The sequence below is a fragment of the Trachurus trachurus genome (genome assembly GCF_905171665.1).
Source record: "Trachurus trachurus genome assembly, chromosome: 5".
NCBI classification, from domain to species: domain Eukaryota; kingdom Metazoa; phylum Chordata; class Actinopteri; order Carangiformes; family Carangidae; genus Trachurus; species Trachurus trachurus.
Window position 1 is genome coordinate 24,349,263 of NC_139896.1, and position 15,973 is coordinate 24,365,235.

At 44.3% G+C, this 15,973-nt stretch overlaps 1 protein-coding gene across 1 annotated transcript; it reads left to right on the forward strand.

Annotated features, from left to right (window-relative positions):
- Positions 1–1,841: 1,841 nt before the first annotated feature.
- kctd6a (potassium channel tetramerization domain containing 6a) lies at positions 1,842–15,508 on the forward strand. Its single transcript, XM_083971205.1, has 6 exons — positions 1,842–1,959; positions 7,666–7,774; positions 9,755–9,924; positions 14,236–14,488; positions 14,880–15,038; positions 15,160–15,508. Exons 2-6 carry the CDS (start codon positions 7,748–7,750, stop codon positions 15,268–15,270), a joined length of 720 nt encoding a protein of 239 aa, XP_083827331.1. The 5' UTR covers positions 1,842–1,959; positions 7,666–7,747; the 3' UTR covers positions 15,271–15,508.
- Positions 15,509–15,973: the final 465 nt, after the last annotated feature.

Below are 15,973 nucleotides of genomic sequence, written 5' to 3' on the forward strand. Positions count from 1 at the left end.
CAGCTGCTGCAGCTTCTGGTGCACTTGACTCTGTTCAGAATGAGGCATCATTTTGACAGAGGGAAGGTCAACTAATTGAATAAGAACAGCTTGATAAATGTTTGACTGGATTGATTATTTAACTAAAATAACAGTGAAATGTAAAAATCCAGAGTTTTCTTGAGCTAACATGGTGGGAAAAGTGAGCTAGCTATAGACCACAGACAGGGATAAAGTTAATATTCCATAGTTTTCCACCACAAATAACAAACCCACCTTTTTTCTGAAATACTGGGTGACATATTGTCGACCCTTCAACTCCTTCTCCTCTCTTAATTTCTTTTCTTTTCGTTTTTGGCTGCCTGCTATTTGAGGCATACTGCCGTCTCTGCCCCCTTGCCTGCTGTGGCGCTGTGTGACAAAGCGCCGGTGCGCTACCTGCAGCTGATCCAGTCGGACTGAACATAAATAGAGAGGGGGAAGGGGGGGCCCTGCAGGCTTTGATGTTTCCAAAACAAATAAAGTTATTGTTACCAGGACATTGAAAATAAAATATTTGTTTTTATATGTTAGTTAATAACTTAGTGTCATATTATTTTTTCTGTATTATCATTTCATCATCATTAGGGGCCTCTCTGGGCCCCCCTCAACGATGGGCCCCTAGAATCCGTCTCCTTTACCCCCCCTTTTCGGTGCCCCTGATTATAGTGATATCTATCATAATTATTCACTGATATTCAGCTTGGGTATTTGTATGAATTTGTTCTGATAACACTGATTCTACATCCATTCAGCAGATTATTAGAAACTCCCAGCCAATAATGAAGCAGTCTTCTTCAAACTCAACCTGGACTTCCACTGTTACGCCAATGACACCCAGATCTACATCAGCACCAAACCCCCCTCACCCACATCGAAACCTGCATCTCTACAATAAAAACATGGCTAAGCCACAACTTCCTCAAACTCAACAGTGACAAAACAGAGCTCCTTCTCATAGGCACCAAATCCACCCCTAACGACATGCCAACGACACCCACATTTGCATCTCCACTAAACCTGACTTTACTTCACCCACAGCTGCCCTCTCTGACTGCCTGTAAGCCACTGGATGTCAAATACCATGCTCAAACTGAATAGCAATAACAGTGAAGTTCTCCTCATTGGATCCAAGTCATCACTCTCCAAAGCCCACCCCCACAGTATTCCTATCGATGGCTGTTTGGTCCCCACTTTGGTCCCCCTTCCCCCCATCTCTCTAACATGCTTCACCTATATATCCCCCCTTGGCCACGCTGTTCCTCATCTGCTGCTCTGCTCACCACACCCCCATTTAAATGCTGGTGCTCGTGCTTTTAGCTGCTCAGCACCCAGACTTTACACTCTCCCACTACACATCTGGACTAATTTGATACCTTCAAGTCACACCTCAAGACACAAAGCTGCCTACTCCCTCTAACCCAATTGTTTATCCATCCGTTTTCGCCATCTGTATTGTGCATGTTTATTATATAGGCTATTCATTTTGCTACTGTACTGTTCTAAGGTTTTCTGTTATCTCTGTGCCATTGTATTACAGTATTGTTCTTCTGTAAGGCGACCATGGCTGCTCTGAAAGGCGCCAAGAAATAAAATGTAGGCTATAGGCCTATTAATTTCAAATGAGACATAATTATGAAAAAAAAGAAAAGAAAAATCAACATAATGTAAAAAGAGGACCAAGCACTTATGATCTAAGCGTTTTATTTTATATATTTTCGATTTTCCCTGAATAGATAGCCTATAATTTTATTGTTCTCGTCTTTAACACGACTCTTATTTTGATAGGACTTCCCGGAAGCCCGCCTGTGCTCGCCGTGTGACTGGACGCCGGTGAGTGAGGCATGGATGGAGATGCGGGGGTCAGCTAGAGGCTTATTGCTCCTCCGGCTCTGGGTCGTGTTTCAGGAGCAGGCGGCAGCGATGCAGCACAGGTCACAGGTGAGAGTCTATTTATACATTTAATTTAACCCATCAAAGGTGAAACGTCTCACCCACCCACACACATCATGCTAACCCGTCGACAGTAAACCTAGAGACGTTGCGTTCATCATCAACACTGAGCTGTTTCTAGCCTGCTGCCTTCAGGGGTCTAAAATGTGTGGGGAAAAACAGAACTTGTCTTTCTAACAGAGTGACGCAGCATCACCGCAAACGGCCTGTAAAATAACCACAGTTAAATTACATAGCAACACCAGTGGAAAGCAGCCCAACACAGTTAATTTCACTCACTTGGATCATACAATGGGTTTAACAAGGCTGACCTAAAGGAAATTGCTGATTTTATCTAGTTTTATGGAATAGAAAAATGTAATACAACCACCACAGGAAATAGACATTAAAATAAGCAGTAAACGTTGATTGAGATGGAGATTTAACTGCACGAACTCAAAATAAACAGAGAAAATCCAACATGTGACAGGAGGATGAAAGTATAGTCTCCTTGTTGGGGTTGTGTGCCAATTAGAATCAGAGGAGACAGAGTAGCCTACACGTGGATATAAATAAGTATGGCTCCAATACACAAAATATAAGATAAGATGTGACTTTATTGATCCCCACACTGGGGAAATCCATTCATAGTAGGCCCTAATAACAACACCATAACCTAGAAAAATATCAAATCAATAATTAAAAAGGTGTGTACATTATAAGAACTCTGTGAAGTTAATTGTTACAAACTGTGAGCAACAGAAAAATTAGTAAAGTTATAATGGTGATAAATATGTTATGGCAGCTAGCATTTACAGCGACTCCACCGTGAACCACTTGGTTAAACTCCAGCTGGGGGCTTCAGAGCGGCCCTCACAGTCCCCTGACCTGAGCATCTCTTCATGCTGTGTGATGTTCAGTCTGACTCTTTACCTGCTCCACCAGCTCATCTCGTACTGCGTCTGTCTGGTGTTCGGTGCTGAGCAGGAAGTGTGCTGCAGGATTTCAGAGGCTTCTCCAGGAACTGCTGCTGGAAACAGAGTTAATGAGAGCACTGACTCTGAGCTGTAAAGCCGCGGGCTGAAAAACCAGAAGCTGAGGGAGGTTATGAGGCTCTGCAGAGTTCAGTGGAGAACAGAGTAGTGTAATAATTCTCTGTGGGTTGTTAATATAAAAATACTGATTATAGTGCCCGCAAAGATGAAGACAACTGCTAATGAGAGGCAGCTAGCTGTATTCTGCGGTGGGTCAGAGAGAGGTGAACTCATTACACTGTGAACGCTGTTCCCAGGTCTTGAGTACCACCACATATATGAAACAGTTGTGATCAGTGTGAAATCGGATTTATTGCCACAAGTGATATCACTTAAGTCAGTGTTGTTTGGGTCTGTGGTTTAATTTTTTATTTGTTCATTAGGGCCACGGGCCATCGCACCGGGCACTGGTCCCAACAGCTATGAAATAGCTGCAGGGACCAGTGCCCGGGCGAATAACTACTGTTATTGTGTGGATTTTTTCCTAGTTTTTTTTTTTTCATCTTCCGGACGCTTTTCGGTTCGCTACTAGTCAGTACTAGGACAAATTATATATCAAAACGTGCGGCTTGATCGGGATTGGTGTGCTATTACTTTTCTCAACAATTTACAAATTTTTCGCGACGTGAGTCGCGAAAAACTGTGCAAAATTTTGCATTGAAGTCAATGGGGCGGGCGGAAAAAAAAGAGCGAAAAATACCAATCATTGGAGTTTAACAAACGTCTACTGCTCAGGCATACTTTCACCTAGAGACTCCATTTAAACTTTAAACAGTAGACACAAGTCTTGTGTATTGGTGTATTACTCCACGTTTTGATAGGTCATATAGTTTTTGATCAATCCCTGTTCAATGACCATGATCATTTTTGGAGAAATTATGAGATTATAATGGGTGTGTATAGACCATTTCTATGTTTATAAACATTGATGACGTATGTTGTGGGCGGGCTTCACTGGTGGCAGAACGTGACAGCTGATCTGGTGTCAATAGTGGAAAGCCGGCATCAAGAGCGATCAAATCAGAGGAAGATGGATCATACAGAGGCCTTCTCTGATTATTTTAATGCTTTGTCAACAGAAAACAGGTTGTCATACCTGAGTAGGCTAAGTTAACGATTAGCAACGGAGTGTGTTGTGTGTTACGGACCGACGTAGGCTACTGCCTAGGGACACAAAACGCTGCGTGGGCGATCATCAACAAGTCCATCAACTACGGTATGACAGCAAACTGTAGCCTACTTGTATGACTGTATATTACAGTTTATTTAACGGATCCATGTCTGTTATTTCTGTATTAGTCAGACCGTTGTTAGGCTATATATCACAGACCGTTGCTAGGGACACCGCTCATGACCCGATGTGTGTAAAAATGAATGAATGAATGTCAAAATAAATGAATAAGAGGGTGAACGTGTACACGTGTTAACGTTTACACTGAATGAAACAGTAAATGTTTAATAAAAATCCCTAAACGATGCACGCAATATCTACATATATTTTATACACTGACCCGAATATAAGAGTATTTTTTCCGTCGAAAAAAGTTGGAAAGGACGGGTCGTCTTATATTCGGGGACTAGATATTGTAGCCTACATGTGCAAATCAGCGGGTGACACCAAACAACGTCTGCCCAAGCAAGTCAGAGCTTTTATTTCTCTCACACTCACACACCAGTGACCTAGAGATGCAGCCGCATCTGAGGGGACGCGCGTGTGTTGCCGCTTCTCCACTACACAGTTACAGCTCGGCTCTACTCGACTCGGTTTAGGTCCTAGTTTAAATCACAGCTGAGTTCTTTATAGTTCCTCCTCAGCAGTCGTTGTATCACCCCAATTTCCACTGGGTCCGTCAGCGCGGCGGTCACCGCTGATCGCTCCCTCTCTAATCACCATTTCATCGGTCTCGCCGCGGCACGACTCTCTTTTTTCTCTCCGTTCGTCAGCTCCAAACTCACTGTTCTGCACCGCGATTACGAAAATTAAATAAAATTCACCCTCTAATGTGGGATCATCATCACAGCTTAGGGTCGTGCTGCAGCCAAGCAGCTGCGCTGCTTTTTAAAGTTGAGCTGTATGTCAGGACCTATGGTCAGGACGTGTATTTGTTGCTTACTTCCGGTATTTTCCTGCCACCAGTACGTCACTGTGACGTCGACACCGAAGTGGTCTATTGCACGGAATGTTTGTGTCAGAGCGCGTGACATCATCGGTTAGAGTGGGAGAGAGGCCAGAAAAACTCCAGATTTTTTCTCTTTCCACACTCGGCCCGGCCACAATTTACACTCTACACACATAATTGTTTCAGAATTTGTAAGACAAACTTGTTATCTCTCATATCATGTGCTCAAAATATCAGAGAGACTTACAGAATTTACAGAACAAGCCTCTGAGTGCGGCCACGTCTGTCTCTGCTCCTCATTGACTCCAATACAAATATTTTCTGAGAGAACCAGAACGGACCGATGTTTTAAAACTGCCAGCGTTTCCAAAATATTTACTGTAGAAGACTGTGCAGAGGCAGAAAATCGCTCCTTTTCTCCACGTTTCTGTCTGCCTCAGCCTGGGGGGCCCCTATCACCGTGGTAACCACCTCGAGTTGCCGTGGTAACCTCTGATCCTCAGGCCAGAGCTCGTTAACTTCATAAACAATCCACCTGGCGCTCGTTTAAATGTTTATAAACACAGACACACTAAATCAGACTGACACAGGACGCAGCTCATAACATGTGTCAAGTCAGTCACACACACACACACACACACACACACACACACACACACACACACACACACACACACACACACACACACAGACTCTAGAGCCAGCTTCATGTGATTACAGTTACACACACACACATCAAAACACACAGGTAACATACAAATGCGCGCGGAAGCGCGCACTCCTCTCCCACACTCTAACACACACAGGTAACTTCATGTGATTATACACACACACACACACACACACACACACACACACACACACACACACACACACACACACACACACACACACACACACACACACACACACACACACTCTTGACCTTAAGATCGTGGGTTTGATTCCCATGTTGACAGAGATGGCAAAACCGGCAGTAGCCCCGTGGGCCTTTCAAAATTTCCCCAGAGGAAATTTTCTAGTTTATTTTCTTCTTCATTTGACGATGTCTTAGCAGAGAGAGAGAGCGACATGCAGTATCTCCCTCCCATGGCGGCGTCCAAACCCGGGCAGCTACTGTGATGATTTAGTGCTCCATCCCTAGATTTTAAGATCAGCACCAATCAATAACTGGGAGCTGGGTGATAATGAGTTTTTTTTATTATTACCACATAACTAAAATAATCATCATAACACAGATCCCGCAGATTTAAAAAACAAGCAAAACAAAACAACTGTGACTAAGATCTATGCTATACGACTGAGTATTAGGGCCACATTGAGAAAAAAAAAATTGAGGATAAAGTCATAATTTTACGAGAAAAAGTCATAATATTATGAGAAAATGGCAGTCCGCCTGGTTATTTCTGCGGAACAGATGCATTTTCTTGCATATTCTTTTCAAAGTCCTGATCCTGATGACAATGTGGTGCTGATGTGCCAAAAGATTAAAGCCCCATGATTCGTGGTACTGGTAGTACTCTGGTTGAGAAGAGCAACTGTCTGCTACCTCGTTCCCAGAGAAACACAGTAACCTACATGAATTTGTTGCGGCGCCATCGTCGGTACCGTTGCGGTTGCCGTTGCCGGTAGCGGGGCCAAGCAAAGCTCCAGAGCTCAAGCTCTGGAGGGGAGGCTGGTCGGCCGGGGGGCCCAACACGGCGCAGGGAGACTGGGCTTGAGCTCAGGCTCTGGAGCTTAGCGGAGCTGCGATGTACCACTTCAGTGAGTTTAGATACATTATTTTAAGGTAAAAAACTACATGGTGGGGTTCTCCTTGTTTGTGAAACCTATACTGAAGTACAACTTTACGAAATGCTCCACGTACTGTCCTCTTTTTAACCATGTTCCTCCTCGAAAACAACAGGTTAAAGTATTATGGCTTTATTCTCGTACTATTATGACAGTGGTTTTGCATTGTGGGTAATGCAGGTGCCAGGTTTCAGGAAAGAAGAAGAATTCATGGAATTACAAAAAATGTGCTGCTTTTCTTTGTCATAATTTAATATCTTCAGCCCTGGATATTGGTTGGCTCTTTGAATGCCATTATTTTAGACATTTTCTACACTTCTACACATTTTCATTGCAGCCTTAAATTAAACAATATCTCTGGATCTGTTCCAATGACTTTTTTTAATAACAGAATGAAAATGTTTTTCACTTAGTTTGCAACATGCTGAATAACAATTGAAACTAAGACGTACCAAGAGATTTCCAGCCCATAAACACACAACTGACGCACGATTTAGCCACAGCTCATTAAAATGCTGTGTGAGTTTCATTAATGAGCGACAGGGAGGTTCATTCATCGGCTCTGAATCTGCGTTATTTTGTGTCTGAGGTTGAAGAAACGAGGCCCACAGCTCCTCCTCCCATTTCTCACTAGCTAGCAGAGTTAGGACACATCAGGGAGGCAAGACCAATCAGCCAGATGATGTCTGGGCCATGGCAACGCTGCTGCATCAGCTGGCCGCTCATCTCCATGGCAACCATCTCACAAGCTGTTCGTCCTCTTGTTACAGGTGTTGGTGGAAACGCAGAAATGATCTTCTCAACAGTCTGACCTGAAGGGAATCAACACGGTCAGCCATCCCAGGGCTGCAGATGGAGAATGGAGACCTGGGTCATATGGTGTGTGTCTGTGTGCATGTTTTTCTTTTTATGTATTTTTGCCTTAACTCGTTAGTGAAAACTGAGATACACACTTGGTGAGCGGTTTATTAGTTACAGCTAACTAATGCAGTCTAATACAGCCGTCCTATTTTAATCCTCCTTTATGAAGGTTATGATATCATTGAAACTGTTTCACTGAGGTGCTGATGATTCATGTTCATTCTGGAGGCTGCAGTCTGTGGTGCTGTCTCAGTGTTTTCTGCTTGGACTGGATGGATCCCTTTGCTTCAGCAATTCTTTCTCTGTAACACATTAATGAAGAAACTATAGTTAATGGATTGGTCACATCATGAGCAATGTTCATTCAGGCCAGTACTGGCGCTAACACCATCAGATTTGAACACCCCTTCTTCACTTGAAAATGTTTCTCTCATGCATTTAGTTGTGGTGTTAAGGTTAGGCTCAGGGGCTGCAGGCTGTAGTATTGGGGGACTAGTCCAAGGCACGACTGGACAGTCGATGCAGGGGGTCATACTTTGCCAAAGTTATTTAACCAATGGGCTTTATGCACAGCTCCACTACTTACTGATTAAAGGTTCATGAGGCAAGATTTGTGAAGAAATGCACATGCGTTTTAAGTTTTTTACTGCTAATGGGCGATGAAGCGTTCAAAACCAAAAAGAATGAGCCCACTCGCGTATCTCTCCGTTGCCTTGAACAGGCTGTGTGCTGCATAATGCGCTGCAATTCTGGGTCCGAATTTCCCGCGCTGTCCGCGGATGTGACGTCAAATGCCGCTGCATGCGCGTCCTCGACAGCTTCGGCTTTCCACCGCTTGCGACCAGCGGTCGGCGGATGTCTTGCAGCCTGAACAGTTATGTGAGCAGCGAGTAGAGAAATAACGTCACTTTCTTAAATTTTAATATTTTTTCATGCGAGAAAGTGACAGTTTAGATTCCCAATCTGTTGTCAGTTTATCCAAATAACGTCTGTAAGTAGATTGGCTCCGACATTTTTTTAGTAACTTCCCCACAGGTTTTTAGAGGTTTTCTTCTTTTCTTTTTTTTCCGGTGCTGACCTGATGCCTGGGCGGTCAACCTCCCGGTGTCGCTGTAATTTGAGCACTGTACAATGAGCGCGGCATGGCGCATTTACTGTTTATTAACAGCCAAGCGCGACGTGTGTGTGTGTGTGTGTGTGTGTGGTTGTGTGTGTGTGTGTGTCGTGAGAGAGACAGCAGGTAGAGGGGCTGACTGGCAGAGATGAGAGATAGTGAAAGCTGTTCTTTTTTTCTTTGAGAGACTGCTGCGGTGGACACAAACCAAACTGTGGCGGCTGATTAATGGAAAACACTGGTATAGTAACGTAGTAACGTTTCCAATTCAGCCACAGTGTCACTGTCACAGCATCAGCTGCACTGCTGTGGAGAGTTGATGCGCGCTCCCGCACCAGCTTGGCTGATGGCTGCAGTAACCCTGACAGCCGCTACGGCCGTTGTATCGCTAATGAGTTTTATTCCTTGATCTTGCCTCAAGCTCCTTTAATCCAGGTGTGCCTGACCATTGTTGTGAGGTCAGATACACCTGGATTAATCAATTGGTCCAATAATGTAAGACAGGAAATAAACTAGCTGGCTTATTTCAGGAAGTAGTGGAGCTGTGCATAAAGCCCATTAACATGAATTAATTTATTTGGATTAATTTGACTGCCTAATAAACCTCCACCTTTGCCATAGATTTAATTGCAATTCCTCCACTACCTCCCCTGAGTGAAAAGGTAACATTTGTGTAAGACAGCTGCAGTCAGTCAGCAAAGGGTCTTATCTTTGTGTCCATATTATCAGCAGCAGCCTAGTTCACTGCCACACAACAAATTAAATTTACACATATATATATAAAAAACTGTGGGGTTAAACTGAGCGCCGTTTCCTCCAGATCGCATTAACAAAACAAATTGTTCCTCAGTGTTGTTTCTGACCGTTGTTCCTGTTCTGTCCAGATGGGGGAGCCAGTGACTGTGAACGTGGGCGGCTGCGTGTACAGCACGTCAATGTCCACGCTGCAGCGTTATCCGGAGTCCATGCTGGGAGCCATGTTCACTGGAGACCTCCCCACTGTGAGGGACTCACACGGGAACTACTTCATTGATCGCGACGGCCCACTGTTTCGGTCAGTGTGAACAGTAAATGCAGCTAGCTGGTCGGATTAATCACATTTACCCTGTAATGAATTCACATACGTTTATATTCTGATGAGCTAAGTGTTAACCGGGAGTTAACATATTACTACATTAAAATGTGAAATGTCAATAGGAAATTTAGCTTGTTGCCATATGAACATGCTAAGTGTTGTTAGGGAGTTCGCACGTCACTAACATGCTAAATGTTAACGGGGTGTTAGCATCTTACCAGCCGGCTAAAGATTTGATACATGTTGGTATCTACAGTCTATGGTTTAGATGCGTGTCAGCATATTGGCCTCATGAATTTTTTGTATATTTTTGGGCTTTTTTGCCTTAAAGGGGAACTTCGGTTTTTTTCAACCTGGGCCCTGTTTTCATATGTTTTTCTGTATATGTGAGTGATGGATAATACTTTTATTGAGGTGGCTCCAGTATTGAGCCGGGCAGGCAGCCTGCAGCCCAGCTAACGCTCTTCCACGGGGCAAGTGGCTCCCGTCAAAGTTCGCCCTATAAACAGGCATTTTTTTCACACTGACAGGCTCAGATAGTTACAGTGAGTGTCCGACAACATACTAGAAAGGAGAAATGAACGTATGTCGCTACCTTTAGCGCGTCTCTTCTTTGACTGGCAGTAGTCGTCCCGGTCAAAGTGGTCACAGCAGACCCTGTGGTCGGCACGGCGACGGCGCAGTGCATCCACAGGAGTGTCAGCATCCATTTGTAGCACAGCTAGCCATAACTTCAGCGTGTCCGTGTCGAAGTAAGGTAGTCTGTGAAAGCTGCGCGAAGAGCAGCCCAACATTTTGTTGTTACAATTTGTAAATTCTCCGGTCGTCTCTCCACCTCAGTCAGATAACAGTATTCCCCACCAGTGTTTTGCCGCGAGTTATCGCGAGATTTCAGAACGAGATTTCTAGCGTGGTGAGATTTGGACACAGTTCACAACAAACAGCGACCTCCAGCTAAAGGTAGAGACATACGTTCATTTCTCCTTTCTAGTATGTTGTCGGACACTCATTGTAACTGTCTGAGCCTGTCAGTGTGAAAAAAATGCCCATTTATAGGGCGAACTTTGACGGGAGCCACTTCCCCCGTGGAAGAGTGTTAGCTGGGCTGCAGGCTGCCTGCCCGGCTCAATACTGGAGCCACCTCAATAATTGTATTATCCATCACTCACGTATACAGAAAAACATGTGAAAACATGGCCCAGGATGAAAAGAACGAAGTTTCCCTTTAAATTAGGGCGCTTTCACACCAACAGCAGTTGGTGCGCACTAAACAGTCCATTCGAACCAAAAGCTCTTAGTTCGGTTCGTTTTCGTCGGTGTGAAAGCATCAATCGCACTCGGGTGTGCACTAAATCAAGCGGGGTGGTCTCTGTCCGCTTGATTCCACACCAAATGCCAACATCTGGTGCGGTCCCTCTGGTGAGAACGCGAACCTGGACCAACTCAGGTCTACCGGTGTATTTTCATTGAAAAGTGGGGTGTGTTTGGGCCGACATGTTTTTATTTCCTTGCAAGGAAAGGTCAGTCCTCACCCGAGCGGTGATTGTACAGAAAGACAAAGACAATGGGGAGACCTGAACATTTAGGCCCCATCCAGACGAATCCGTTTTTTTCGAATCCGGATAAATACTTTATCGGATTGGCCTCGCGTCCACACGAATCCGGCGTTTTCAGGGGGTGAAAACGGTATTTTTTGAAAACGGGTCCCAGAGTGGGAAAATTTGAAAACGCCGCCCCAGCGTTTTCGTCTGGACGGCCAATACGGATTTTTTCAGAAACGATGATGTCATGCCCCCCGCCGCTCTACCTGTAACCTGAGACACACACACACACACACACACACACACACACCGCTGCAGCAGCTGCTGCACACTGACAGTCTATGCACGTAACAACAACAACGGCCGACTAACGTCGCGTCGCTCAGACGCTGCAGCTGAATCGCGCCTGTTTAATCATCACTGATCATCATATTTACTCTGACACGACTCCCTGTCAACATTTAATCCCATGTTGGAGTTTGAATACAGCGGGGGACTTCTTCTATTGAATTACAGCGGGGACCTCCCGTCTTCTTCAGCTGTTTTAAGTGTTTATGTGTGGCAGGCAGCGCTACAGCGACACACACACTCCACACACACGCCTGCAGTATGTAGGTACTACAGCGTTTTAGGTCGTTTTCAGGTGATCGTGTGGACGCAGATATTTCTGAAAACGATGCCGTGTTTACGGAGATTTTTTTCAAAACGATTAAGAAAAAGATCGGATTCGGTGAAGCCGCGTATTCGTCTGGACGGGGCCTTATACTTGCGGAACGCCTCCTAAGGTGTGTTCCACACCCCTTGTTGTTCTTGTTGTAGGTATTGGCACTGACCCCCGAGGGTGTGTTTCACACCTGGGGCGTCCTGCAGGGTGAAGGTCTAGAGACATTAAAATACACAAATGGGTAACAAACAAAAGGAGTTCTGATACCTTGGGGGGAAAGCAGGGTGTGGGGACGTCTCAAGTGATTAAAACAAAGGAATATTCAAATTTACCATTACACGACGCAGAAGCATAAACCAGGCTTTAGCATTAACCATAGACTGTAAAAAGAATGGACGTAGCGTCCGTGACGTCACCCATTGGTTTTGGGGAGTTGTTTTTGTGACTCAAATATGGCGGCCTGGACAGCGCCATGTTGGATTGGCCGGCCGAGAACCCGCCCACTGGCCTCGAAGCAGCTGTCCACGGAGCTGCTCGGACCTGTCACTCAACGTTTCCGCGTCCTAATTGGCCAGAATCTTAACCTAATAACAGTAAAACGGTAGAGTTAAAAAAAAATTCACCCCCCTCAGAGTGTGTGCGGGGGTAGAAACTATCGATTGAGAAAAAAAAACGTTCTGACACCAGGCTTTTAACATGTTTATTGAGGATGTAAAATCGGCGATTTTAACATGGGGGTCTATGGGGAATGCTCCCTTCTGACACCAGCCCCCAGAGGAAGCCGAGGGGATTGCAGTTTTTTGAACGCGGAAGTGAGCTTCACTTCTCAGACCCACAACTGCCACCTTGGCATTAACACAATCTGAATTTAGCTACACAACAAATTACAGACAGAACGCAGCGTTCACTGCGCTCCCTGCCTGGGCCAGCGCAATTCACGATAGAGTCGTAGAGAACGGGAACATAGGTGGAGTTTAGCTCATTAGCAACAATGACTCATGTTTAATATAGAGCTAGAAAAAAAAACAAGGGTTAGCATTTGCCCTGCTTATGACAAGGAGAAGGAGAGCAGCAGGGCAGAGGCTTAGGGAGCCTCAGGTACAGAGAGCATCTGGGGAAGAAGCTGCGTTTCCAAGGCAACAGTTTCTCGTCCACTTTGCATTTGTCTTCCTGTCTGGCTGGATGCCTTGCTTCTATTGGCTGTGTTGGCCTGCGTCACAGCGCAGAGGTTCAACTAGATTGAACTTTGGCTGCAGCGCTTGCTCGTGCTTGCCCAGTGCTGTGCTACAGGGAAGCAGTGCAAGCCAATGGAAATATTGGGTTTCAGAGTGCAGCGGTGCCGTTTGTCACTTTGCAAGCCCTACAAGCCTAAATCAGCAGCTTCATGCTCCTGGTGTAATATCCATTCAGTTACAAAGGAGTGAAAATATCTCACTGGTGATTATTTATTTTTTAATGTCTGCAGATTCAATGAAAAAGTTGTCTTGCCAATGCCCGATCTTATAAAATACACGTAAATGAGCCACACTGTTGAACTGGGTGACATGTTCCCTCATTACCATAAAGACACACACACAGTAGTTTATTTTGACTTATCCAACCCACAGACCATCCCATAAGTGTAAATACTGGAGTGCCAAATGTGGATGGTTTTACAGCTGAAAATAGTTCAGCTCCTCATGGTTTAATAATATTCACTAAAAACTACAGAGACCAGCTGTATTTATTTATTTACCGTATTTATTTAACAGTTTCAGTAGGCACCAGTTGACTTTGGCTTGAGAGCCACAGAAAAGTCAAAAAGTATTAAGAGGCAGACTCATATTGTTGTTTTTGGTCTTTTAAGAGGATATGTTGAAGATCTGATACAGAATAAAATGACCTGATCCTTCAAGACGGGAATGACTCAAACTCAAATGTTAGAAAAACTGAAACAAACTTCTTCCAGTCTGGATAAGTTGTTTGTGGTGTGAATATAGCATACATATATATATACAGCAGCTTTCTCCTCTCTTGTCCTGACTTCAACTGACAGCTCAGAGTTTTGCACCTGGACCGATCCCGTCTGTGTTTCTGCTGTTTCAGCTACATTCTCAACTTCCTGCGGACTTCAGAGCTAACGTTACCGTGCGACTTCAAGGAGACGGAGCTGCTCAGGAAGGAGGCTGACTTCTATCAGATTGAGCCCCTGATCCAGTGCCTTGGAGACCCCAAACCTGCGCTGCCCTACCCCACTGACACCTATGAGGAAGTAGTGGAGCTGTCCAGCACCAGGAAGCTATCAAAGTACTCCAACCCTGTCGCAGTCATCATCACCCAGCTCACCATCACCACGAAGGTGAGAGCAAACAGGTCGGCCCAGGGTTGTACTGATATAACGTGGCAAAATTATTTGTCATACCAAAACTTGCTGACATAAAGACATGAACTACAAACAAAACCACTATTAATCAACAGCATGATAATTCAATTAAATTCAATAAAACTTGATTTGTCCCCAAGGGGCAATTAAAAAGCACACACAGGCAGTTATTCACATTGACACGAGTGTAAATAAATAAATAAATAAAAACAGTGCAAAAGACAGGCAAGATAGAATAGTGTCCATGTGACCAATAAATGACAGTTTGTGTGAGGTAGTGGGTTTCAAGTCAGTGTATAAGTGTGTGTGTTTAAAATAATAACATAATAATTTCTAATGATTTGATATATGATTCTCTCTCTTAAAGGTCCATTCAGTGTTAGAGTCCATTTCCAGCAGTTTCACAAAGTGGAACAAACATATGATGGACACCAGAGACTACCAGGTGTCCTTCACTTTTGGACCATGCGACCACCAACAGGAAGTCGGCCTGCGTGTCCACCTGCTCGACTTCATCTCAAAAGCTGTATGAAACGGCACTCTTTGTTTTGGTTTGGTCCCCCCCCCCCCCTAATTCTTTATTAATAGCAAAATCAGAATAAATCATGGGAAATAACTCTGTTTGTCTGTCTTGATATTTTTTCCAGGGCTTCACAATACGCAACACACGTGTTCACCACATGAGTGAACGAGCCAACGAGAACACAGTGGAACATAACTGGACGTTCTGCAGGCGAGCTCACAAAGTTAACAAATGACAGATCAAAGGGATGGACTTGGTGGACGAGTGTCTGCAGACCCTCAGACAGAGACTTGATATGGTGGATTTGTTGTCGTGTCAATGTTTTGCATGATGTGTTAGTTTTAGTATTGGATGGGGATAGAAAAATACTGACTGTTCACTTTACCTTGTTGATTATATGTCCTGTTTTCCTGGAAATTTTTGTGAGAAGTCTCAGTCCAGTTTTATTTTGCAAAGTGGCCTTGAAGATAGCGGCAGTATGCAGATGCCTCTGAGAGGCAAAGTTTGGAAAACATCTTCCTTGCAACATAAGAGACAATGTGGCCGTTGCTCGGCTGTATAATGTGTCCTTGAGTACTCTGCATTGTGCTGAAATACTGATGAATTTCTCTGTTCGGGGAGCTCCTTTCCCATGACTGATTCTGTGCATAGCTTCAATAAAGAGATATTGACTTCGAGATCCTCGTTGTGAGTCTGGTGACTCTTTTTCACCTAGAACATTAGCCACATGTGGTGCATTATCATTTTCAGTATATTGCCTTTGCTTCAACTGATACATTTTATATGGCCAAAAGAATGTGGACAGCCTTAGTCATTTACTTTTGTTTTTGCTCAAATTTTTTATGAGCTGAACTCAAAGATCTAAAACTTTTTGTATGTACACAAAAGAACTATTTCTCTCAAATATTGTTCACAAATCTGGCTAATATCGTCTGAGA